At 48.3% G+C, this 22,529-nt stretch overlaps 8 protein-coding genes across 8 annotated transcripts; 4 read left to right on the top strand and 4 right to left on the bottom strand.

The window, feature by feature from the left end:
• Positions 1-759: 759 nt before the first annotated feature.
• Positions 760-1,544, top strand: F4822DRAFT_68219 (uncharacterized protein). Its single transcript, XM_051463848.1, has 2 exons — positions 760-1,155; positions 1,220-1,544. The coding sequence occupies exons 1-2, from the start codon at positions 928-930 to the stop codon at positions 1,379-1,381; spliced, it is 390 nt and encodes a 129-aa protein (XP_051308969.1). The 5' UTR covers positions 760-927; the 3' UTR covers positions 1,382-1,544.
• Positions 1,185-4,756, bottom strand: F4822DRAFT_68211 (uncharacterized protein). The gene is made up of 2 exons (XM_051463847.1): positions 4,354-4,756; positions 1,185-4,299 (listed from the first exon to the last, which is right to left on the bottom strand). Exons 1-2 carry the CDS (start codon positions 4,595-4,597, stop codon positions 1,619-1,621), a joined length of 2,925 nt encoding a protein of 974 aa, XP_051308968.1. The 5' UTR covers positions 4,598-4,756; the 3' UTR covers positions 1,185-1,618.
• Positions 4,757-5,889: 1,133 nt separating this feature from the next.
• On the top strand, positions 5,890-7,559 carry F4822DRAFT_419589 (uncharacterized protein). The gene is made up of 3 exons (XM_051459630.1): positions 5,890-6,640; positions 6,700-7,011; positions 7,063-7,559. The coding sequence occupies exons 1-3, from the start codon at positions 6,086-6,088 to the stop codon at positions 7,159-7,161; spliced, it is 966 nt and encodes a 321-aa protein (XP_051308967.1). The 5' UTR covers positions 5,890-6,085; the 3' UTR covers positions 7,162-7,559.
• Positions 7,560-9,577, bottom strand: F4822DRAFT_419587 (uncharacterized protein). Its single transcript, XM_051459629.1, has one exon. It carries the CDS (start codon positions 9,119-9,121, stop codon positions 7,694-7,696), a length of 1,428 nt encoding a protein of 475 aa, XP_051308966.1. The 5' UTR covers positions 9,122-9,577; the 3' UTR covers positions 7,560-7,693.
• A 2,094-nt stretch (positions 9,578-11,671) lies between these two features.
• On the top strand, positions 11,672-15,292 carry F4822DRAFT_438875 (RhoGAP-domain-containing protein; the record flags this gene model as incomplete). Its single annotated transcript, XM_051462575.1, has 4 exons — positions 11,672-11,962; positions 12,018-12,714; positions 12,767-14,802; positions 14,855-15,292. The coding sequence occupies 4 exons, from the start codon at positions 11,672-11,674 to the stop codon at positions 15,290-15,292; spliced, it is 3,462 nt and encodes a 1,153-aa protein (XP_051308965.1).
• A 1,030-nt stretch (positions 15,293-16,322) lies between these two features.
• F4822DRAFT_434309 (NAD(P)-binding protein) lies at positions 16,323-17,512 on the bottom strand (the record flags this gene model as incomplete). The annotated part of the gene is made up of 2 exons (XM_051461987.1): positions 16,323-16,943; positions 17,003-17,512. 2 exons carry the CDS (start codon positions 17,510-17,512, stop codon positions 16,323-16,325), a joined length of 1,131 nt encoding a protein of 376 aa, XP_051308964.1.
• Positions 17,513-18,066: 554 nt separating this feature from the next.
• Positions 18,067-20,752, top strand: F4822DRAFT_419584 (UBC-like protein). The gene is made up of 8 exons (XM_051459628.1): positions 18,067-18,667; positions 18,736-18,769; positions 18,835-18,929; positions 18,989-19,010; positions 19,083-19,179; positions 19,242-19,253; positions 19,308-19,476; positions 19,533-20,752. Exons 1-8 carry the CDS (start codon positions 18,635-18,637, stop codon positions 20,418-20,420), a joined length of 1,350 nt encoding a protein of 449 aa, XP_051308963.1. The 5' UTR covers positions 18,067-18,634; the 3' UTR covers positions 20,421-20,752.
• Positions 20,753-22,516, bottom strand: F4822DRAFT_419580 (uncharacterized protein). The gene has a single exon (XM_051459627.1). The coding sequence runs from the start codon at positions 22,249-22,251 to the stop codon at positions 21,172-21,174; it is 1,080 nt and encodes a 359-aa protein (XP_051308962.1). The 5' UTR covers positions 22,252-22,516; the 3' UTR covers positions 20,753-21,171.
• Positions 22,517-22,529: the final 13 nt, after the last annotated feature.

The following is a 22,529-nucleotide window of genomic DNA, read 5'->3' as shown; positions in this document are numbered from 1 at the left end:
TAATACGATACGCAAACGATTTGGCCCAAACGCACCTCTGCCTTCTTTGTATGGTGGTGTTTGTTGTATGTATGCAGTTCCTAGTTCCTGTGCAGGTGGCCTAAACGCAGAATTATGCTGGGCGGGATTCGGTAATGCGCTTCTCTTTGGTGCGCTGACGTTGGTATTGACCAATAAAAGGTCATGGATTTGTTAGAAAGTGTCCATGTGGGGTCAAAAGACACTAAGCCAGCCCTTGTAGTCAGCAGCTTTAGTGTCCATCAAGGTTCTCTAGTCCGGAAGTGGGGGCTCTTCCGTTACGGACACATCCATGGTTGCGCTGCACCTGGCTTGAACGTGATACTTAACGGCTACTTAGAGTTCTTACTATAACGCTCATCTAACTGACGTATCCTTATCTGATTAATGAAGTACCACTAAGGTGTAGGTACATATCTGCGATATAATATTATGTACATGCGCATACCCCTCTGCAACATAAGGCCCCGCGTCATATTTTCCAGGGGTCCTAGGCTTTGTTCGGTAAGGGGAACCCTCCAAGGCTGTTTGACATGCGTAAATCTATCACTATTACATAAACCCTCGTGCATTAGAGATCTTGAGCCTCATCATCACCATTACCTAGATACTATCTGGAAAGCACTACGTCGCACGTCACACCATAATATCCATTTTCGTTTCCACTTCCACTTCTACCAGGCACCACTCCACCAGACATACTTAGATAAACCATCTCACCCAATAACAACGAACCCCGGATTGTCTGCCTTGCTTACTGTTAAACTTACGTCTTCTCAAACCCACACCCACTCCGAAGCTAGACATAACCTTGGAACTTGAATTGAGAACCTTTCTGGCACCGATACCACATACCCCACCAACAAAGAATCAGCCCAGAACCCACGGCACAAGTCTAAGTCTTGAGAAATGGGTAATATTTGCGGAAAGGAGGAAAGCGAGAACTTCTCGCAACCCGGCCGCGTTCTCGGTTCCGCCCCGCCCCAGCCAGAACGTTCTTCTGTACCGGCTAAGATCGGTGGACCGCCCCGAACCTTGGGCGCCTCTACACCGAATCCGAATCCGAATCCGAACCCTCAGAACGGTAGTGATAGCAATGTAGACGAGGCTAGACGACGAGCCGCCGAGGCTGCCGAGGTACAACCCCTCTTTTCGCCATTCCTACCTTTAATAGTGTGGTTTATTCTAAACGTATCAACAGGCAAGAGCACAAGCATTCGCATCAAAGTCTACTGGTAAGCTAGGCACACAATTAGCAGCACAGAAGAAGCAAACACGCAACGACACACTCAAGGAAATCAGCAACAGCGAGTTAAGACAACGAGATGCCGACGAAGCAGCACAAGCAAGAACTCATAACTAGCATCTTTCTACTGAGGCGTGGGGTGTTTGGTATTTGAATATGAATTCCTGATTTCTTTTTTTTCTCGACAGCCATCTAACATCTCTATGGAATGTCCATCGTCTGTTACTTCTGCCTGGTTCTTTCCCACCGCTGAACGCCAATACCCCATGTAAATAAATAGCACCAGTGCATTATACCTTGCCTAATATATTGATTTACAGCTGAACCCCAAGAGAAAGTAGACCTTCCGTACTTTTACGTGACGGTATATCTACCACCAATAGGAGCCCTACTATCTGCATCAGCAGCAGCTATGGTACCCTCCTTGAGCAGACGGGTAAGCTCAGCCATCGCGTTAGCTACCATTAACTCGGTATCTCCCTCCACTAAGACGTAAAGCTTAGGTTCACCACCACTCGGCACTTCCTTTCCAGGCGGGTAAAAGGTACCCTTGTTGGTAATGGACGTTCCGGTAGCTTCGAGAATCTTAGCAACGTTGGTTCTGTTGGTGACGGCCCAACGAGCTTTCTGAGGGAAATCGTTGATTTCGAGGGTTGCATGGAACGCGCCTGCGTCGGGACCTTTGTTGTCGATTGGTTGGCCTGGTCGCAGTTGACCAGCACGGCCCAAACGAGCATTGATAGCATTGATTGCGGAAGAGACCTTGTCCAAGGGGTTGTTCGCGTTCGAGGATGGGGAGGGTTCTTCTCTTTTGTGGATAGTAAACTTCGGTTCCAGATCGATTTTAGGAGTAGCAGCGTCACGAGAAACGATACCAGAAGCAGCCGTTTGGATAGCCGACAAGGCTTTGTCGCCCTTCTTATCATCGCCTTCTTTCTCATCTTTCTTCTCTTCTTCTTCCTCGCCTTCCGTCCTATGAGACTTTCGTTCTCTCAAACGGGCTGCTTCTCTCTCTTGGTCAAGACGCTCCAGTCCCTTACCACCAAAGCCTGATTGATCCTTAGCTTTGCCTGATTTGACTTTGTCCCTGAAGGCCTTGCGCATATCTTCTAGTTGTGACGGGACTGGCTGACCGCTCTGCTCCAAGGCCTTAGCAATTCCCGGAGCGCAATTCTCTTGATCGCCTGTCACGAAAGTGACCGCTGTTCCCTTGTTGCCAGCACGTCCAGTGCGACCGGCACGGTGTACGTAATCCTCAAGGTGATTGGGGGCATCGTAGTTAACAACCAATTTCAGTTGCTTGACATCGAGACCACGAGCTGCCACGGATGTTGCGATGAGAATTGGGACGACACCATGCTTGAAATCCTCAATAGTCGAATCTCGGTCGATCTGATCTTTTCCGCCATGGATCGACATGCATGGGTACCCTTTACGCAGCAATTCTTTTAGTAGGTCATCTGCCTTCTCCTGGCGCTCCACGAAGACTAGCGTGCGAGCATCTTCATCCTTGTCATACAGCTCACCTAGAAGCTCAAGTAAACGAACGAATTTGGTGTTTTCTTCGCGGATCTCGACAACCTGGGTGATCTCTGAGGCCACAACACTCCTACCTCCCACAGTTATTTCTACAGGGCTATTCAAGACCTTCTTAGCGAGAGCATCCATGATACGTGGCATGGTAGCTGAAAAGAGAATCGTCTGGCGATCCGGGCGCATGTTCGCAAAAATCTTCATCACCTGCGGCTCAAATCCCATATCAAACATTCTGTCTGCCTCATCGAGGACAACGTAGCTGACTCTCCTTAGGTTCGTTACACGGCCTTGGTTGGCTGCTAATAGATCGATCATACGGCCCGGTGTGCAGACGACGATCTCTGCACCTCTCTTCAACTCGGCGATATGATCTTTAATAGGTGCACCACCATAGGCACAAACCGCCCGAAGATTCATCGACTTTAAGAATGGTTTGCAATCCCGATGGATCTGGGTAGCTAACTCACGCGTTGGAGTCATGATTAGACTGATGGGTCCCTCGTTTTCTCGCAAAGGCCGCTGGTCTTTGATATGCCTAAACATTGGCAGTAGAAAAGCAAGGGTTTTTCCTGAGCCTGTCTTCGCAACACCAATGACGTCTCGGCCAGACATGATAGCAGGAAACGCTTGCATTTGAATCGGTGTAGGCTTATCAAACCCTAAGGTGTCAATGATGTCGAGCGTCTTTCTTGACAAAGCACACTGTGACCATTTCTGGACTGGCTTTGGTACATCCTTACCAGAGACCTTGATGCCGTCCAGCTCGACGCGTAAGTCTGCTAATTCGGCTTCGCTCATCTCGGCTAACTCTGCTGGTTCGACCCAGAAATTCTTTCGAACGGGTTCCAGATCAAGCTTGCTGTAATCAACGGATGGAATATCCTTCTTCTTACGGGCTTTTGCCGCGATGGCTAAGAATGAATCCGGGTCCATCTTTTCATTCCGATAATCGTATTCATCATCGCTGAAATATGCTTCAGGCTCTTGAGGATTCTTACTTTGGTCACTTGTAACCTTGATGGGCTTTTCTGCGACAGGCTTGGCCTCGAGGTCATTCATGAAAGCATCTAGAGGGTCAACGTCATCCTCATCCACTTCCATAGCCTCATTCGACTGCGCGATTTGAGTCGCGCCGTTCGTGTCCGGGGCTGTTTCTTCTTCGGGTTGGTCGACTTGCATTTCCGTTGTTTGTTGGGCGTTTTCTTGCGCAATCCGTTCCTCTCGTCTCTCTTGAGCTGCTCGAGCGGCGGCGGCCTCTTCCGCTTCGTCCCCAACAAAATGATTTGCGTCATCATCGTCTTCCTCTTCGTCCTGATTTTCATATGGTGTATCATCAACGTCGCCAAGAGGCAGGGAGGGCAGCTTAGCAAGTTTTCTATCCGATGCTTCATCTTCATCGAGCATCAACTTTCGTTTTTGTGAAACCTTGTCGGCTTCAGCATTCTGCTTGTGGAAGCCGAAACCGCTTGCTTTAGCTCTACTTTGCGGAAGAGCAGACACTTTGATAATCTCGTTAGCGGGAAGAGGAGAATCACGTCGATCGGAAGTCTTACCACTCGGAGTTTTTGCTGCTGAAGGAGGGTTTGAAGCTGGTTGAACCGCAACACTGCCTAGTTTAGGGGCGGCAGCAGGAGGGTGTGTCTTGGGAGCAGACTTTTTCGCAATAGCCTTGGGGTCAAATTTACCGGCATATGGAGTTGCCGGCGAAGAAACATGAGTGTCGGCGGGTGATGCTGGCGCTGGAGAAGCTCCTGTAGGAAGTGCATTAGAGGGTGTAGGGTTAGCCTTTTCGTCCATTTCAGCTAGAAGCTTCCTGGTTCCACCTGGAGTTGGCTCTTTCTGCTTCTCCTTTTCTTCCTGCTTCTTCTTCCATGCTGCCAATTTTGCGAGGCGTTCAGCCTTTTTGTCGGCATCGGACTGGGCGGGCGTAGACTTTGACTTCGATTCTGTCTATGAATCTACATTAATAATTGTAATGGAATGAAATGGGGTTGTGCGACGTACTTCAACTGGTTTTGCTTTGGTGCTATCACTGGGCGCGGGGCCTCGTTCGCGACTGTCACCTCGCCTACTTCGTGGATGGGAGTCAGCAGTACCTTCGCGTCGTCCCCTGCCTCGATCACGGGAGTCGTCTCGCCTGTTTCGATGATCCCTCTCGCCATCGCGATCACGGCTCCTACGCCGGCGGGGCTCAGCAGAGCGGTCTATTTCTCTATCTAGGGCGCGATCGCGCGACCGTCGACGATCTCTTCCACCTCGATAGTAATCGTCATCTCGACGATCTATAGAACGGTCGCGTCGGCGGATGTCATGATCCCGATCTCGGTCCCGGTCGCGATTTCGACGCTGTACAGTAAAATAGTCAGAGGAGTTGAAGTTGTTAGGTCCGTAGGATCGCCTTACATCGTGTGGGCTTCGAGAACGACTTCGTCGTTTTGTATCTCGAGCGAAGTCTCGACGATCTCGCTCACGATAACGGTCTCGATCCCTTCTGTCGTCATCTCTGCGATGTCTTCTTGATGATTGCTGGCTTCCTGCTGGAGTTGGTGAGCGTGAGTCTCTGAGCCGAGCCATGATTTTTTAAAAGATAGTACGGCTCGGTCGCACTACGATGGTGAGAGCTACCAGAGGACTCGGGGAAAAGCTTCGATTAGACGACCAGACTTAATAGAAAGATCACCTGATAGATAAGAAGCCTATTGTATTTTTTTTTTCTCTTTTGCCGCACAATGGCGTTGCTGATAGGTGGATTCAATCGTCAACGTCCACTCCAACCTGAGAGAGAGGGCAAGATGGGGGGTGGTTGATGAATGGATGGATCAATGAATAGTTTACTAAGACTGGGTTTGGTTACCTATATTTTTAGTTCTTAGAACCGGTTCGGCGGCTCAAAAATCAAGCACCTGGTTGACAAGATGTGGCTGGAGAAAGTGGGGGAAAGATGACGGTTGTGCCTGTGGCTGAAGCCAATGATAGCAACCGGCTTATTTTCGCTTGCATGACGCTTTTACATTGTTAATTTAGGTGCGGAGCCCACAAAACGCAGTAGCTGTAAAGTGGGTCCACTAGAAGGCACAATTGCACAACCTCGAAGCTTTAAGCTTTAGTACATATGGGAAAGTCGTTAATGTCGCGTGTTTGCATAAACATGGGTCAATCCTCCCACTTTCAACACATTCTTGCCGGCGTCCCATATTATCCCATTCGCACCAGCAAGCCTTGCTAGGGCTTGCGTATCCCTTCAATTGCTATAGGATACTCTTCTCTAGACTCTAATTGCCCATTATGTTGTCTTCTATCGGACGCGCCGCAATCAGGCGCTTGGGATCAACGTCTATCGTCGCATCACCCCGCCGCATTGTAGTCTCTCGGCTAGCTGATAACTGTGGTCGCGAGTTCGTTCGAACCTTTGCTGCGGCGCGAACTAAGAATTCCGTCACTGCCACGGCCTCGACGAAGCCCGCGACGACTAAAGGACCCTCGAAGACGTCAACCAAGACCAGCAGGTCGATCAAATTGAAGGCAACTAAAACAACCAAAACAACGAAAGCGACCAAAGGCAAGGCTAAGAAGACCACCCGCGCAAAAGCCAAACCCAGAGCCAAAGCTACACCTAAAAGAAAGAAGAAGGAATTGACCCCAGAAAAGAAGGCTGCCGTGGAAAGAAGAGAATTGAGAAAAACGGCACTTTTCACCGAGCCCAAACCGCTGCCGCACACCCCATGGGTGATTTTCGTAACCGAACAGACCAAGGATAAACACACCCAGCCCTCAGAACTCCGAGAGAAGATGAAGCAACTAGGCCAAACATATCATACACTATCTAGCTCTGAGCTTCAGGTCAGTTGCCGGGTTATAATTTTAATTTGGTTGCTTCAGATATTCTAACAGTCCAGTAGCGATACGCCGACGTCGCCGAGCAGAACAAACGTAATAACTCTGTAGCATACAAAGCATGGTTAGAGAGTCATAAACCGCAGCAAATCAGCAGCGCTATCAACGCTCGCTACCAATTAAAGAAGAAATATAATGTCCCTAAGGGACAAATCAAGACCATTCATGACGACCGTCTCCCTAAAAGACCATTAACTTCATACGTCCTGTATGCAAAAGCAAGATGGGCCTCTGGGGATTTTGCAAACCGCCCTATCATTGAGGCTACGCAGGCAATTAGCCATGAGTGGAAGAGCTTGTCGAGCACTGAACGCCAGGTAAGACAATTCCCTTTGCTCTCTGTAGTACGAAAACTAACAATTCCGTAGGCTTATGATGATCTTGCCAAGGCCTCGCGTGATCAGTATGAGAAAGAGGTTCAATCAGTTCTGAATCGCTCCGTGAGAAAGCCATCGCCTAAATCATGAACAGGCCACGTCTCACACGATTCACTCATAACTTAATGAATACCAATATTCTGGAATTGATTGTTATCTTTGTAGATACGCGGGCGACGGACGAGGGTGCTCAGTGGATAAACTAGGTCGCCTACCCATCCTCATTGTGCCTTGCAGTGATGCAGGGGGTTTATCGCGTACTGATGCAAGGGCTTGGCTTCGGTTTGCTTTTTTGAAACGACCTGTACTTCTAAATACTATCTCAAGCAATGTTCAGTTGGCCGGTTTTCCTACCTCTAGATAAGCCTGTCTTAGATTTTGCTCCGTCCACGGCTTCGATAGCAACACTGGCAGAGGCAAAGGAATGAGCTAGGACTAGATAAAAAAAAAAAAAAACATAACCAAATAAAATTCACTTCTATGAACATTTTTGACATGCCGTATTCTGAGTATTGCTAGGGGTATCTTATTAGATGATATCCTGTCCCATACGCCGTCGCTATAAATGCTTGAATTCATCCGATTTAACTCCCGATTTGCAAATATGAATGAAATACCCTCACTAATTAACGCCAGGACTTCTTGTCTCCATGATAATAATGGGAATGCCTTCTCCATCATTCCAACTCGCCCCAGTGAACAAAACCTTCCGCTGGCTGGCTAGGTAAAGCAGCAAATAGATATGTGCCACTATACAACCCCAGCAGTATACTCGAATCCATTGGAAATCCGGATCCCTTTTGCACCAGACGCCCCATCCCGCAAATCCAGATCCCACGTAATTCGCAAGATATGCCCAGACATGCGGTTTAAGCTGTGCATCCCAGGACGAGCAATCTATAAGCCAGAATCCGCGTTCGAAGGGGCGCACTTCTCTCTTCTCCGTTCTTGGTTTGTACCGTTTTGGAATATCCAGATCCCTAGCTAGCTCTCCAAGTCTAGACGTAATTAGATCGGCCGGCTCTATATTTCTGCACGAGACGGGAGGTTCTGGTGCCCTGAGTTCCAAGCTATCATACGTATATCCGTGTTCCTCAAGAAAGGCGACAGTTAATATTGGCATCTGGTTCGCCGATGCTCTTGGGCCGATGTCGCTTGCTGCTCGTGGAAGGGCGCCTGGGCCTGTATTTGCTGAATCAAGTCGATGACGCTTGGCTGGCGGCGGTTCAGAGTCAGCTCTAGGGATAGAAGAAGGGTCGGAAGAATCAATCAAAATGGTCTCTTCGATGATATTATCACTCGTGATCTCGTTTTGTGATCCCTGCTGCATAACTCCCTCTTGATGCCCTTCTATGCGATTTTCCCCTGCCAACCCCCGCGAATTAGGGGAATGATTGACCGGAGGTGTACAGGGTACAATCTGTGGTGTGCTCGGAGCGAGAGAAGCCAATATTCTTTCCCTACAGGCAGGGCGAGCGAGGCCCTGAGACGGTGTCCCGGTATTACTTTGCTGAGACTGAGAAGGAGGATCTTGAGAAGCAGAGGAATAATCAAAGTTTTGGAGGTAGTGTTCCAAGACTCTTGTAGGCGACGTTAAGCTAGTTATGTTGATGAAGTTTTCCGGATATGAGTCTTGTACTACACTGCTTGGTGTTTGCCATGATGATTGGGACATTGGCATAGCATCTTCAGGATTGTTAGATTGCTCCGGCTCCTCTGGTTTGGGTCTTGGGACGATACGGGGTGAACCAGCATTGTCAAGAACGCTTCGGAATGAAGCTTGGGGTGATCTAAAAGAACCAAATGGCTCACTCGATAATGAGCTCGTGGGCAATTCTTGTATTGTATCATGTTGGCTCTCCTGGTTATGTAGCTCGTGCCTGCCCTCATTGGTGCTCATACTTGAGGAAACATGATTCGGAATATCCAACCGATCTGCTGGCTCGAAGTTGATGTAGGAAGTAGCGAGAGCACGGTAATGAGCATCATCGGCTGCTCTGCTCGGAGCACCGATGTGGATCAAGATTTCTACCTCCGGTCGTTGTTCCATTTAGATATATCGCGATCATATCCATTGAACATCACGGTACATTCCGATGATTATGAGTAATGTTTCGGATTAGAAAGGATTCAAGTTTACGAAGGGCAGCAATATGTAGGTCGTCGGATGAATGACCAGGCGAGTAGCAGTGTAGGTCAATGGTGCTATCCAATGAATTTGAAGTTATGTCAATTTCGACGGTAGCAGCCATGCAATAGATGAAAATGGAGTTGGACACTGTCCGTCTTGCACTAGACAGGATGCATTCTTTTCGTAGCCAATGATGTTCACTATATATTAGTCACAATATGGATCGTGCAATGAAAGAAGAGAAGAAAAAGGATGAAGCAAACATAGGAATATAATTATATTTATTAAGATATTCAATCAAACATGAGGATTGTTGTAATTTTCTCATGTAACTATTTTGAAGAAAGCAAACTTTTGTGACTTGATCCGAGGAACATTGGCAGGAAATGATCATGGCATTGGGATTTGGAGGGACACCCGAAAAGGTACAGAGGTACGAAATAGGCTATCATCATACCAAATCAAGTTTAGCGTAGCAATTCACGTGACAGACCCTACTCAAGGACCATGGAAAGTTTCGTGGGGTTATTATTTTTTTGTGAAGCACTTGGCTGACTTTGACCTTGCTTGACCCGCCAACTAAAATTGGCGCTAAGAGCTGTTAATGAGATTGCAGGTGATCCATTCAAGCCTATTACCTAGGGAGTAGGTACCTCTTTACCATTCTCCTACAGTTCCATTATCCTAGCCTCCTAGGAGGTCTGCTCTCCCAGACTTCTTACAGGGTCGGCTAGTGTGAGAAGAAGCACATTAGAACATCCAGGGGGGCAAGCAATAATCGGCGGCAGGTCAGCTTCATCAATTTCCCAAAAATTGCAGTGGTCGCACATCGAATCGAATTGTTTCTTTTTTTTCTTTTTTGTTGCATTTTGAAGTCGAACAAGTTGACTATTGTCTGTCATCGTCGTCATTGTCGGTCGGTCAGTTCAATAAGTCGTTGTTTAATTCATTCATTCATTACAATTACAATAATACTTCATCGATCTGAATCTCGGACTCGACCAGCCCCTCGATACCTACCTAGGTACTACAACCTCTTTATACCTATCTACCGAAACTACCTACCTAATAGCTGAGGGTCTTTCATCTCTACTGGGTACTAGTAATGGTAATGGTAATGGTAATAAAACGAGCTACCTAATTCTTCTTTTTTTTACGACCTTTTCACTTACAATACTATCACACTAATTACAACAACCTAACGTTTACATACGTGTGGGTAGAGAAGAGAAGAGAAGAAAAAGAAGAAATACTTACATACATCATAATATATCCCTTTGTCGTGCATTACCTTCGATTCCCAATTCCCACCGAACCCCCTGTCACTTCTTCTTCCCCCCTCTCTCCCCCCTTCTTTTCCTACTCCTGCAGCAGCAGCTCCCGCTTCTCTACACTGCATACAATACAAAAAGAGTACATAGTACCTAGTACCTACACACATATACATATACCTACAGGTACATACATGAGTCCAGTAGCATACATCATTCAACACACCCATACTAGCACTCGATACTAGACGCTAGCTCTCCTGCTTCCTTGAAGGTTGCACCTAGCCGGCAACCAACATCCTTCCACCTCCCTTACCCTTCTCTACCCTTTCCCGCTACTACTACCGCTATAATCTGATTACGGCGTTACATGCTTCATGCCGTGCCATAGTACCCTTCACGATCGTTTTCCCTTTCAGCGCATGTTTCGACATTATCGACGTTCTCGATATCCTCAATACCCTCGACAATTAGACGCGGTCTAGCACGGCTGGCACGGTCCTCTCAATTCTCCGCTCAACACAATACCGAACTCAGCTAAACCATTTTCTAACTTACCAACCTAACGCTACGATACGCTACGATACGTACATAGACGTCTAAACACCCATACCATACCTTGAGTAAATCGTCAACCAATCCGACTAGCCCAACCATCCGACCAACCATTCATTCTCTCCAGCAATTTCTCAGCGCGGTCCCCCAATTCTGTCCTGCTCTCGTCGCATCGTCGAAAAATAAAAAAAGAATACCCACCTCCTGTGTCGACCAACCATTACCTGCAGTACCCTCTTCTCACTGCCACACTCGTTTACCACCGAGATATTGGTCTGGTCCCGATATTTTCCTGCGCTTCCAAACATCTGCCAAATCGTATCCCGCCTGCACAACGCCGAACAATTGTCTCCCGGTTCCTGCATCCGCATTAAGTCGCACACGCTTTTGGAGTGACGACAAAGTTCGCCGTCCGATGCCAATGTCTGACGTTGAACGACGCTACCGCAACCGTGTTATCGTCGCCTCACTTTTCTCATAATCAATAATCAATTCAGCCGCCACCATTTGTATTGTCGGTGCTACTCATTAATTTCTTTTTATACCAGCCAGGCTGAGGTAGGGCCTCATTTTGGTCGCCATGATGAGCCCCGACTACGAAGGCGGTCTGGCTGGTGACCGGATTCATGGGCATCCACCACCGATGCCCAACGACGGCAGCTACCAACTCGACCACGAGCGACCAAATTTGACACCGAGCCCGTCCTATCCAAACGGAGCATACCCCCCACCTAGCTTACCGCCTGCCTCGCCGGCCCTCAGTGCTCACAGCGACCCTCGACGGAGCGGTGAGCGCAATCGATCTCGAGGACGGGGTGGCGGAAGAACAGCCAGCGGACAGCTCCGTATCTGTGCTAAATGTGGCGAGTCACTAACGGGTCAATTTGTGCGGGCACTAGACGGGACTTACCATCTCGACTGCTTTAAGTGTCGTGTAAGTGCCTACTGCATTAATTATTTCATATGATTTGTGACTAACAAGTATACAGGATTGCGGCCAGATAGTGGCTTCTAAGTTCTTCCCCGCCGACGATGAAGAGACAGGTGGCCAATATCCCCTTTGTGAGACGGATTATTTCCGACGGCTTGGTCTTTTATGTTATCAATGTGGTGGTGCTTTGCGTGGGTCCTATATCACAGCTCTCGACCGCAAATACCATGTTGATCATTTTACTTGCTCACTTTGTTCGACCGTATTCGGAGCGCAGGATAGTTACTATGAACACGATGGAAATGTGTACTGTCACTACCATTATTCGACGCAGTTTGCCCAGCGCTGCAATGGTTGCAAAACTGCCATCCTTAAGCAGTTCGTCGAGATATATCGCAATGGACAAAATCAGCATTGGCATCCCGAGTGCTATATGATCCACAAATTCTGGAACGTCCGTTTGACTCCTCCCCAAGAATCGAGCGAACCCCGCCCCGAACCCGTCGACGCAGAAAGTCGTGAACGGGTCCGACAAGAAGAAGAAGATATGGAAAATAAAGTGTATCGAATCTGGAGCGTTTTATCGACATTCGAAGAATCATCAGCGGCATGCATCTCGGATATGCTGCTTCACGTTAGCAACGGCGTGTACATGGATGGGGTTTTTGTCGCTAAGAAATTCATTATCCACGTGGACATTCTGTTCCGGTCGGCAGATAGACTCGACCAGACGATGAAGCGACTTGAGATGAACGGTATGAAACACTATTTCCCAATTTTTGACGCAATATGCTAAATGGAATATAGAACTGTCCTATGCCAGAGAAGCGAAATTACTCTGTAAGAAGATTGTAGCTTTCTTTTCGTTATTATCTAAGATGCAAGACACGGGTGCGCGGAAAATCGGTGTAACCCAAGAGCTCTTGTCTCTCGTCACGGGTCTGGCACATTACCTGAAGCTTCTCATCAGAATCTGCCTCCAAGGGGCGCTCAGAGTTGAAAAGGAGCACAATACCCCAGATGCCTTATATCAATTCCTTGAAGATTTGGGTGTACTGGAATCCATCAAAAGTGACGACGAGTCCTTGCACATCACGCTGGGCATGTCGAGGCTCTCTGCTAGTGATTCTGATCACTGCACCTTGTGCCGGAAACCCATTGAAGATGAGTGTGCTTTGATTGGGGATAAGAGATGGCATCTACATTGCGTTACATGCGCACGATGCAACAAAGAACTGGGTAGGAGCCTAGATCAGGCTCGTTTACATCGAGACCATAATATTTACTGCACAAATTGCGAGAATCAGCTCGAAGCTCGGGGTCAGCCGTTAGAACGAATAACGAAGCTTCAGCAGTACATATTCCTATTGAAGGTCGCCTTAGCCCGGTTATTAGAAATTCTTCGAACCAGCGGCGCCCTCCCGCATACTACCGATGACGCAAGTCTCAATGGCTATGGTTCTGTTGACGGTAATCGTGTATCAGACGATGGTCCTGGTATGTTGCGATCGGATTCCCGATCCAAATCCTTTGGTGGCGAAAGGGAACGGCACCAAAGGGAGTCGTCTTATGAGAATACTCTCAACGACGTGCGTCGACTTAGGAGTACGCGTCTCGATAAACACCTATCATCTAGCCTTAGGAAGGCCCGAACATCGAGAATTATGGATGGGCCAGAAGGCCGCAGCGTTCGTCCTGGCTCTGCTGGCGCAGATATGAGTTCACAAAACAAGGTGATGCAAATCGAGGAAGATCGAGAACCGGGTGGCGGTGGCACGACGGAGCAGTATTTCGGACACCAAGATGCGCTAACTCTCGATGATATCCCTCGGATCGTTGCGGCCGAACAAGCACGAGAGCAGCAACCCAACCCGTACAGAGCTTCACGTCAAGAACTTTTCCGATCCGCTACTACAGAAGCTGCGTATGGTAGTGCTGATAGGAGTCTCTCTGCTGGACGGGATGTGGAGCAAAGATTATTAGGAGATCCATCACCACAGAGGGACGGAAGAAAGTTTTTCTCCGAACTCTCCGGTCTTGAGTACTTCATCGTCCGGCATGTTGCGGTTCTTACGATGCAGCCAATGCTAGAACCGGAATTCACTCTTGATGAATTGCTTGGTCTCATCGAAGCACGGAAGGCGCCAAATTTCTGGAAGGCCTTTGGCAAGGCTTTTGGTAAGAATGACCCCCGCAAGGGTGCGAAAAAGAAGGGTGTGTTCGGAGTTCCCTTGGAAGTAATTGTTGAACGTGACGGCGCCGACTCTACAGATGGCGTGGGGCCAGGTGCCTTACGTATACCCGCCATTATCGAGGATACTATCACAGCCCTAAAGAATAAGGATCTTTCGGTTGAAGGTGTCTTCCGCAAGAATGGAAACATCAAGAAGCTCACTGAGCAAGTCAACGCTGTTGATAGGGATGGCTGTGATGCCATCCGCTGGAATGACGAGACTCCCCACCAACTTGCAGCACTGCTCAAGCGATATCTTCGTGAATTACCAGATCCCTTAATGACGCAAAAGCTTTACAGGGTCTGGATAGCAGCAACCAAGATCAAAGATGCCGACAAACGACGACACTGCTTACACCTCACCTGTTGCCTACTCCCACAAATCCACCGAGATACGCTAGAAGTCCTATTCAGTTTCTTAAAATGGGTGGCTACTTTCCACCAGGTTGATGAGGATACTGGATCCAGGATGGACGTACACAATCTTGCGCGTGTTATCGCCCCGAATGTACTCTACACCACCGAGAAGAGCCCAAGCTTCTCAGATGAGCCTATGACTGCGGTAGCATGTGTTGAGGAATTAATTCAGTACAATGAGGAAATGTGCATGGTGAGTCAAAACGTCTTTTCCCTTTTAATGATTTACTAACGCATGATGTTAGGTCCCCGCCGAACTCATGGATGTTTTGGGTGACTCGACTTTATTCATGAACAATGGCGAGATCACGACCAAGGAGATTCTCAAGCGGATCGAGGGCCGAAGTGCCAATGGAGTTCCCAGGCAATATGACAGCACTGAATACATTGGCCGACAAGAGAGCAGGCGGCCATTAGCTACTAGGGTTGCTACAGACCCCGCCGCATGGCAGCAAGAAAGTAGCGTACGCCCTGTGCAAGAGCCAACAATTCCATTCACAACTCCCTCAGGAACGCCACCGCCACAAAATTGGCGTAAACCGGATAATGGGCAATCACCTCACGGAAGCCAGTACGAGCGGCCGGATAATCAGGCCAAGCTCCCCGAAAATGGCCAACGCCGCGAATGGCGAAACTCAGGCTGGGGTAGACAAAATAGTTCTGTCACGACCGGTACTGGGTAGTTGTTTTGTTCCCAGGTATATATTCTTTCCACATCATCGGTTATTTAACTTCCGTGGGCTTCCGCAGTGAGGAAAAGGGAACCCTATCCACATTTGCGACTCTTGATTTTCTCCAGGACATAGCATGAATCGGGTGTAGAGAGATTAATAGCATTTCGGCCGGCGTTGCGCATCTCTCCTTTTTCCCCAAAATGGACTTCGCGACTTTCGATTCGCTTTCTTGACATCTAAGGACTTTCCCTAGGTGAGGCGGTCTTCTGGTATGCCTATAACTCTATTCGAAAGCATTTTTGCTCTGGAAAGCGGAGTTGCCATTTCCGAGTAGTTTGGTAGCAGCTTGGAGTAGTAGGGGGGCAGGTTGTTGTGTCTTTGCCTTCTTGGCTTGCCCAAACGGGGTCACATTTATTCGACGAACTTTCAATTTCGTTACAAATCGGAACAGTAGTTTATCTACTCATTCTTGGAGCTAGGAGATAGGAGATGCCAGTTAGTTAGTTCGAAGGGCAAGGAGGCCAAGACAGAGCTATGATGCCGGAAATATCCCTCAGATGGGCTACAAGCCTCCGGGTTTTTCTTTTGTGGGGGAGTGTTCGCTATCTACCTATTCATCGGGCGATCGAACTTGTGAAGACTGCCGCGGGTGGTTTACCACAGAAGGCCATTCGATTACGCCCATCATCATCTCGCCGAGAGACAGACAGAAGCAGTCTAGGCGTAGCCTAATCAATTGACAAATCTGAATGCAATCACATAATCTTGCTACCAATTCAAGCTTCACCACCAAGTCCTTGTTTTATATCCGTGATTATAATTAAATCATCATTGTGAAATTGATTTGTGATCTTAAATATGTCCAAATTCTAGACTAGTATATAACCAAGAATTGCAGAATACAATATGCATCTTGTCATTGATCATAATTTCCCCTTAAGATTACACTCATTATTAAATATTTTAACCTTCTACTCATATGCAATACAAAACCAATACCAAAATTACGGCATCTCGCGATTTTGGCGGTGTCATGATTCTATTTCTTCTCTTGGTCTAAGGTCCACTTGACGGTCCTCTTGACGCCATCACTCAGGCTTATTAGAGGCACGTAGCCGAGACGCCGCTTCGCCTTCGAGATATCGTAGTATCGCGTCATGGTGCTGAACACGATACGCTGGCGGTTGAAGGTCGGGGCCTTGCCTAGGATGGAGAAGAACACTTCGCTCAAGAAACCTAGGAGTAGACCGAAGTCACGGCTCATCACCCAGGCTTGGTCGGTGCCCTTCTCTGAACCGGCTGCTCGCCATATAGCTCGCATCAGATCCCAGAAGTAGACAGGGCTGCCATTGGTGACGATGAAAGCTTCACCGTCAACTTTTTCGTGATCTAGGGGAGCGGTCTTCGACGCGTGTGTTACGAGGAGGGCGCGGGCGGCGAGGAGATGGGCATGCGCTACGTTCTCGACGTATGTGAAATCGAAGAGGTTTTGGTTGAGACCGACTTGGACCTTGTCCTTGCCTTCGCGGTAGACATTGATGGCGTGGTGGACGAGTTGCATGTCACCCTCACCGAAGATGCCAGATGGTCGGATCGCGGCTGTGAGGAGATCGCTTCCTTCGGTACGATTCGCGTCGAGGACGAGTTTTTCTGCGTGTGCCTAGTAGATAGTGTTAGTAAAATAAATACACAGGGTATATAGAAGACAAATAACCGTACCTTCGTCTCAGAGTAGTATTCTGTTTGCATTTTACCTCTGATGACTGGGTAGTTTTCATTCGCATTTATTAGGTCATCCTTGTTGTTGCTCATAACACTCGCAGAACTCGTGTACACCAACGCCTTGACACCGTTTTGTTCGCAGGCGGCGATCACAGCGCGGGTTCCTTCCACATTGACTTTTCTGAATATATCGTTCGCGACAGCACCAAGTCCCTGCGCAGGTGGCGAGGCCGTGTGGATGACAACATCTGGCTTCAGCTTCCCAAAAACCTTGACAAGGCCGTCAGCATCGGTAATATCGGCTTCGACGTATTCGATACCATCCGAATCAGGTCTCCGATTTCGCTGGCACTTGAGATCGACAACAGCGACGGTGCAATTCCAGTCGCGTAGGAGTAGGTTCACAACGTGGTGGCCGAGAAAGCCGCAGCCGCCAATGACGAGGACTTTACCCAGTAGAGGCTGCGTTATCGCTGCTTCGGACATAGGGACGGTTTTCTTCGACATGATAGCTGGCGGGAGAGGCTGGTTGGCTAATTGAAGCGGGAGCGGAACACAAGAAGAAGAGGAGGGGGAACTTGATGAAACGGAACGACGACACTTGTGTTGCTTCTAAGTTGCCACCTCACCGCCTGGCAATATACGCTAAAAGCTGGAGTGAGTTGTAGTTCATTCTCGGCACCCTAGAAGACCGAAAAGTTCGAGATCCTAGAGAAAAAAAATTGGGAGTGGGGCGTTCCTGGTTCATCCCCATGATGGCTGGATGGGCACCAGGGGGGGAAAGGTCTAGGGGTAGAAATAGCACGGGATTACCGATATCTTTTTAAGATTTCCGTATGTACCTTCTCTACATTGTAGCATTCAAATAGTGTTCGTGCTATGATTATGTAATGGTCCAAAGCTTGAGTGTATCATCCAGTCTAATAGCCTTGTACCTATTTCCTTCTCGAACACGTGTAGAATTGACTAGTCGGGTTACATTTGGAGTCCAGATGAGCAGCTGATTGAGACGTTACAAACAAACAAAAATTCTGATTTTTTGAACTGTCATTAAAGTGTCGTATGCAACTGCCTAGATACCTACATAATCCCATCACAAAAACTTATCACTTTACGATTGGCTACCAGGATGTTCCTATGACTTAATCAGGTTTAAAGTTAATTTGCTTCCCACTTAACCACCTAACTATGTGAAGTAACGTATTCCTTGTACCTACCTAGGTACCTTAGGTACCTATTCACGTACTGCGCCGTCAGGCGGGAGGTCAGCCCCGCAGCCCTTTTAACAACCTAGTAGAACCCCCGCCCTTTTCTGCCTTGGGGGACCCTCCCCACTTGCCCGCATACACTTAAGAGCTTCTGCAAGTGCTACTACTAGGACGTAGGTTACCTATTGCCTATCTCACCTACCAGGCCTACCTGAACCTACCTAACCTACGTTATTACCTACTTCTACTCCGACGCTGGAACCCAAAACCAGTCAAGACGCGCCCAGAAACTGTCAACTCTCAACTTCTGCTCAACAACATCTTATTATTTCCCAATACTCAGTCCGAAGTCCATTCAAACCATCAATCCCATTAATACGACCCCAACCTATGAGACGCTGGTAAAAAAAAAAAAAAAATCATGGCGGACCAGTCCATCATCCGCATCACCAAGGTGCGCCGTAGCCTCACAGATAGAAATTGGAGGGGTAATAAGGCTGACGACTTATCCGATCCTTGCAGGAAATTGGTGAGCTCCAAAAGAGCTCAGACCTATGTATGGAAAACGATCCCAATCAAACATACCTCTCGACGACCAGAACTAATATTCCCAATCCCTAGCCCTCGCCGTAGCTTTTAGAGATCGCGACGTCCGTAGCGTCAAGGCCCTGATTATTGGTCCTCACGAGACTCCGTACGAGTTTGGATTCTTTGAGGTTAGTACATTGCCAACTGTATCGTATTATCTTTAGCTACACATACTAACATTACCAAGTTTGCTGTTAAGTTTAACAAAGGTTAGCCTTCATCGTCGGTCTACTCGTGTAGTGTCTATCCGAAGCGACTAACTTGGCGACAATCTTATTCAGATTACCCACGAAAGTCACCGAACGTAACTGGAACGACAACAAACAGTGGACGCTGTCGATTCAACCCGAACATATACGCCTCAGGAAAAGTATGCCTGTAAGTCAAATAGGTTTGGTCTACAGCAATGCTGAAGTGCGCTTTATTAATCTAGAGTACAGGTCAATCCTTGGGTATATATCTTCTTTCATCTTCTGTATCATTCGTCGAACCTAACCCGATTTTAGAACATGGCGTGGAGAGCGAGGGGAGGAGTGGTCCGCCGCTCAAGGTCTAGAATCCATACTTCTATCCATACAAAGCCTCATGTCGTCCAATCCTTACGAGAACGAGCCGGGTTTTGAGGATGCAAACGAGTCGCACGATAAGAAGAACCAGAAGGAGTACATCGCAAAGGTAATTCGCAACCACGGGGTGGATCATTAAGGATGCTTCTAACGGTATTAATGCAGATTCGGCACGAGACGTTACGTATTTCTGTCATTCAACGGCTAGAAGAGTACCTGGGCATCACAGGCAGTTGCCTCGAACCCCCCACTCCAACGGAGCGTGATGAATACGACCTTGACATGGACGACGATATCGATATTGACGATGCGAGCGTTCCTTGGGAGCCGTTTAAGGACCTTTGCAAGCGTCGATTCCTCTGGTATTATGATTCGTATCTAGAAACGATCAAGAAGGCAAAGGAAGAGGTTAAGGATGGTCAACCCTTTGTCCGCATGCCCTTCGAGGGTACATCCAACACTATGGATGGCAAGTTCAACTACACTGAACTTGAACAAAGAATACGTCGCATTAAGGCTGTTTTAGATGCTGAGCCGGAGAAATGGGCAGTTGAGGGGGTCTCTGCCAGGATGAAAGACGCCACAGTATCAGTCAACCTTACGCGACAGTACGAACAGATCAGAGAGTCCTTCAAGCGGAGCGATGTTCCTCATAGCATTGAGCTGGTGAACGAAAATCCATTCGTCTGGAACTTAACGTACTTTGGTAGACCAATGACGAACCTGGATGGTGGTATGTTCCGTATCAAGCTCAATTTCAGTCCCCGCTTCCCTGAAGAACAACCGAGAATCAAGTTCTTGACATCAATGTTTCATCACCGGATCGCAGCGGATGGTACACCATGCTACTTCCCTAACCCCAATCGCCGAGAAGATATTAAACAACATATCGACGCGATTATCGAGGCTTTAGAGGAGGAGCAACCCCCCTACGATCCGAGAACTCTAGTGCACCCTGAAGCACACAAGTTGTATTGGGGAAGTCCCGACGAAAGGAAGACGTATAACAGACAACTACGCAGATCGGTGCAGAGAAGTATGGAAGATTTCTAATATGTCCATGACACACAATATTATAGATGGTAGGGTCTAGGTGGTTTGCGATTTGTTTTCTCCAGTTATTTAGGAGTTTTCCCATCAACAGAAGATAATAACGTTGAGCATGGTTGGTGTATTTACGGAAGCCCTTGCAAGTCTGTCTTCTCAAATTCCTAGGTAGGATCGGTGGACATTAAGGCTCAACGATGGCTTTCTCAAGGCATAAGATTCGGTACGTCATCGAGATTGATGGCTTCTAGACTAGGATTGATACCTCTTCTGCTTTCACGGGCTACATGACAAATACGATGAATTAAATAAAAAATGCAAACGCGATGAACAATCATAGTTTTTACTCGTGATGTTGTCACTGTCGCGGTCGCCTTGTATTGATGCAGTACTATAATCAACGCCAGCGTTCTCGCGAGCTTTGAGGTTTTCTGATCGAATCGTCTTATTAAGATATTTCGATTCTGATGGGTCCCGAACGACCATGAGCCTTGGACATCCAAACCACCTGGCCCATTGTTCAAGTCCCTATTCAAAATGTAGAGCTTCTAAGGCTATCATGTGTCGGCCACAATGCAATGCTGTAGACCGTAAATAGCAACGCTCATCATAATCCGTAATTTCATGATTGGCTACTCCCTCCAGGGGTTGCCTCCTCGCCTCACTTGATCTAGTAGGTAGCCAGCCAAGCACCTCGCCGTCACATACGTAACCCGGCCACAACCATGTTGGTCTAACGCGCAGCCCATCATCCAATTCAGCGTTTCAATACCTTGGACTTCCGATTATCTATCCGGTCCTTGCCAGGGTTATACGGCGCCGCGATGCCGACGAGCTTCTCCTGTTTTCCCGCGCCAGCCTTGAACTCGTATCGTCCGTCTGCTCCTAAAACTGCGGGTGTCCCTTGGGATGGTCGCGCGAGTTGTTCGGCGTGGAGTTTGTCGAGGGAGTCGCCGACGACGGCGTATTGTGACCAGTTGATCGGTGGACAGCGCACGATGTTTTGGGGTTTCGGGAGGCGTGTCCAGGGGCGGGGTTCTTGTGGTTGTTGCGCTTGGGGTTGCGGAGGTTGGGAGGGTGGTTGTAGCTGTTCTAGATTTGTAGCGTCGGGGTCGGTTTTAATAGTTAAACTCGGACCTGCTGAGTCTGAGATTGTATTTGGATTTGTACTAATATTAGGATGTGCTTGTTGTTGTGATTGTTCACCGTTTGCGGTACTAGGAGGAGCTTGCTGGCCAGCAGCACTTCTCTCCGTTCCCTCCATAACCTCATCCTCATCATCGTCCTCCGAACTTGAGTCTTCCCCGTCACCACTAACAAAGAGCCTATCCCCTTCCACGGCGATACGTCCAGACGTTAGGTCGCGCACAAAGGCTTCCGGCTCAGCAAGCGCGGCGTTCTTAGCCCGGCTAAGTGCCGCCATGTCGGCTTGCGCTTTACGCCGTTGCATCTGCAGGATAGAGATCGCGGACTTGAGCGCGAGGATATCGGGGTTCGTGTCAAAGTCGATGGGCTCAGGTGGTGGAGGTGGTATCGCTTGTTGGTCTTTCTGTGTGCTGTGTGTGTAGTTTGGTCGCGGAGGAATCGCGAGAGGGTTGAGAGGCGGGGTTATGGGACTATAGGGTGGTCGTTGAGGCGAGGAGTCGCGTGATGGGGATGGTCGCTTGTTGGTATTACTGCTAGCAGCGGCGGAGTTGGAGATGTTGGTCGGGAGCGTGGGTACGGGGACGGGTGTGGGCGCGTGTTGGTTGGCGGCGCTTTGAGGAGGGTATATGGGCGTAGCGGCCGACCCTGAGGCCGTTGTGGTGCCTTCGGTATTGAGTGTAAGGCCCGGCATTGCGACAGTTGGGAGACGGTCGATATGTTCTACGTGTGGCGCTGCTTTGTTTCTTTACTTTGCGCGATTATGTGGAGATAAGAAAGAAGCTTTGCAAACAAACTGTGCGATAACAGCTCTTGAATCAATATGCTTCAACGGTGACGGTAATAGTGGGTTGGATCTGTCGGATTAGGAGGATTATTGTATGGAGAGAAAGCGCAAAGCAGTTACTGCAGCCTTGGGAAATCGCAATAAACTCGGGGTCGATGTTGCGGCAAGTGGGGGCAAAATACGGG

The sequence above is a fragment of the Hypoxylon trugodes genome (genome assembly GCF_022578975.1).
Source record: "Hypoxylon trugodes strain CBS 135444 unplaced genomic scaffold F4822scaffold_11, whole genome shotgun sequence".
Lineage (NCBI taxonomy): Eukaryota > Fungi > Ascomycota > Sordariomycetes > Xylariales > Hypoxylaceae > Hypoxylon > Hypoxylon trugodes.
The sequence above is the reverse complement of the archived record's forward strand: the minus strand, read 5'-3'. Positions and strand labels throughout refer to the sequence as shown.

Excerpts from the sequence above, each read along its gene's own strand:
- F4822DRAFT_419589 (XM_051459630.1), top strand. The coding sequence starts at position 6,086 with ATGTTGTCTTCTATCGGACGCGCCGCAATCAGGCGCTTGGGATCAACG. Across the intron at positions 6,641-6,699 it reads TATCTAGCTCTGAGCTTCAG|CGATACGCCGACGTCGCCGA; the intron begins GTCAGTTGCCGG and ends ACAGTCCAGTAG. Across the intron at positions 7,012-7,062 it reads TGTCGAGCACTGAACGCCAG|GCTTATGATGATCTTGCCAA; the intron begins GTAAGACAATTC and ends ACAATTCCGTAG.
- F4822DRAFT_419580 (XM_051459627.1), bottom strand. The coding sequence starts at position 22,251 with ATGCCGGGCCTTACACTCAATACCGAAGGCACCACAACGGCCTCAGGG.
- F4822DRAFT_419584 (XM_051459628.1), top strand. The coding sequence starts at position 18,635 with ATGGCGGACCAGTCCATCATCCGCATCACCAAG. Across the intron at positions 18,668-18,735 it reads CCATCATCCGCATCACCAAG|GAAATTGGTGAGCTCCAAAA; the intron begins GTGCGCCGTAGC and ends CGATCCTTGCAG. Across the intron at positions 19,477-19,532 it reads AGAAGGAGTACATCGCAAAG|ATTCGGCACGAGACGTTACG; the intron begins GTAATTCGCAAC and ends GTATTAATGCAG.
- F4822DRAFT_68219 (XM_051463848.1), top strand. The coding sequence starts at position 928 with ATGGGTAATATTTGCGGAAAGGAGGAAAGCGAGAACTTCTCGCAACCC. Across the intron at positions 1,156-1,219 it reads GAGCCGCCGAGGCTGCCGAG|GCAAGAGCACAAGCATTCGC; the intron begins GTACAACCCCTC and ends ACGTATCAACAG.
- F4822DRAFT_68211 (XM_051463847.1), bottom strand. The coding sequence starts at position 4,597 with ATGGACGAAAAGGCTAACCCTACACCCTCTAATGCACTTCCTACAGGA. Across the intron at positions 4,300-4,353 it reads AGCAGCAAAAACTCCGAGTG|TGTCTGCTCTTCCGCAAAGT; the intron begins GTAAGACTTCCG and ends AGATTATCAAAG.
- F4822DRAFT_419587 (XM_051459629.1), bottom strand. The coding sequence starts at position 9,121 with ATGGAACAACGACCGGAGGTAGAAATCTTGATCCACATCGGTGCTCCG.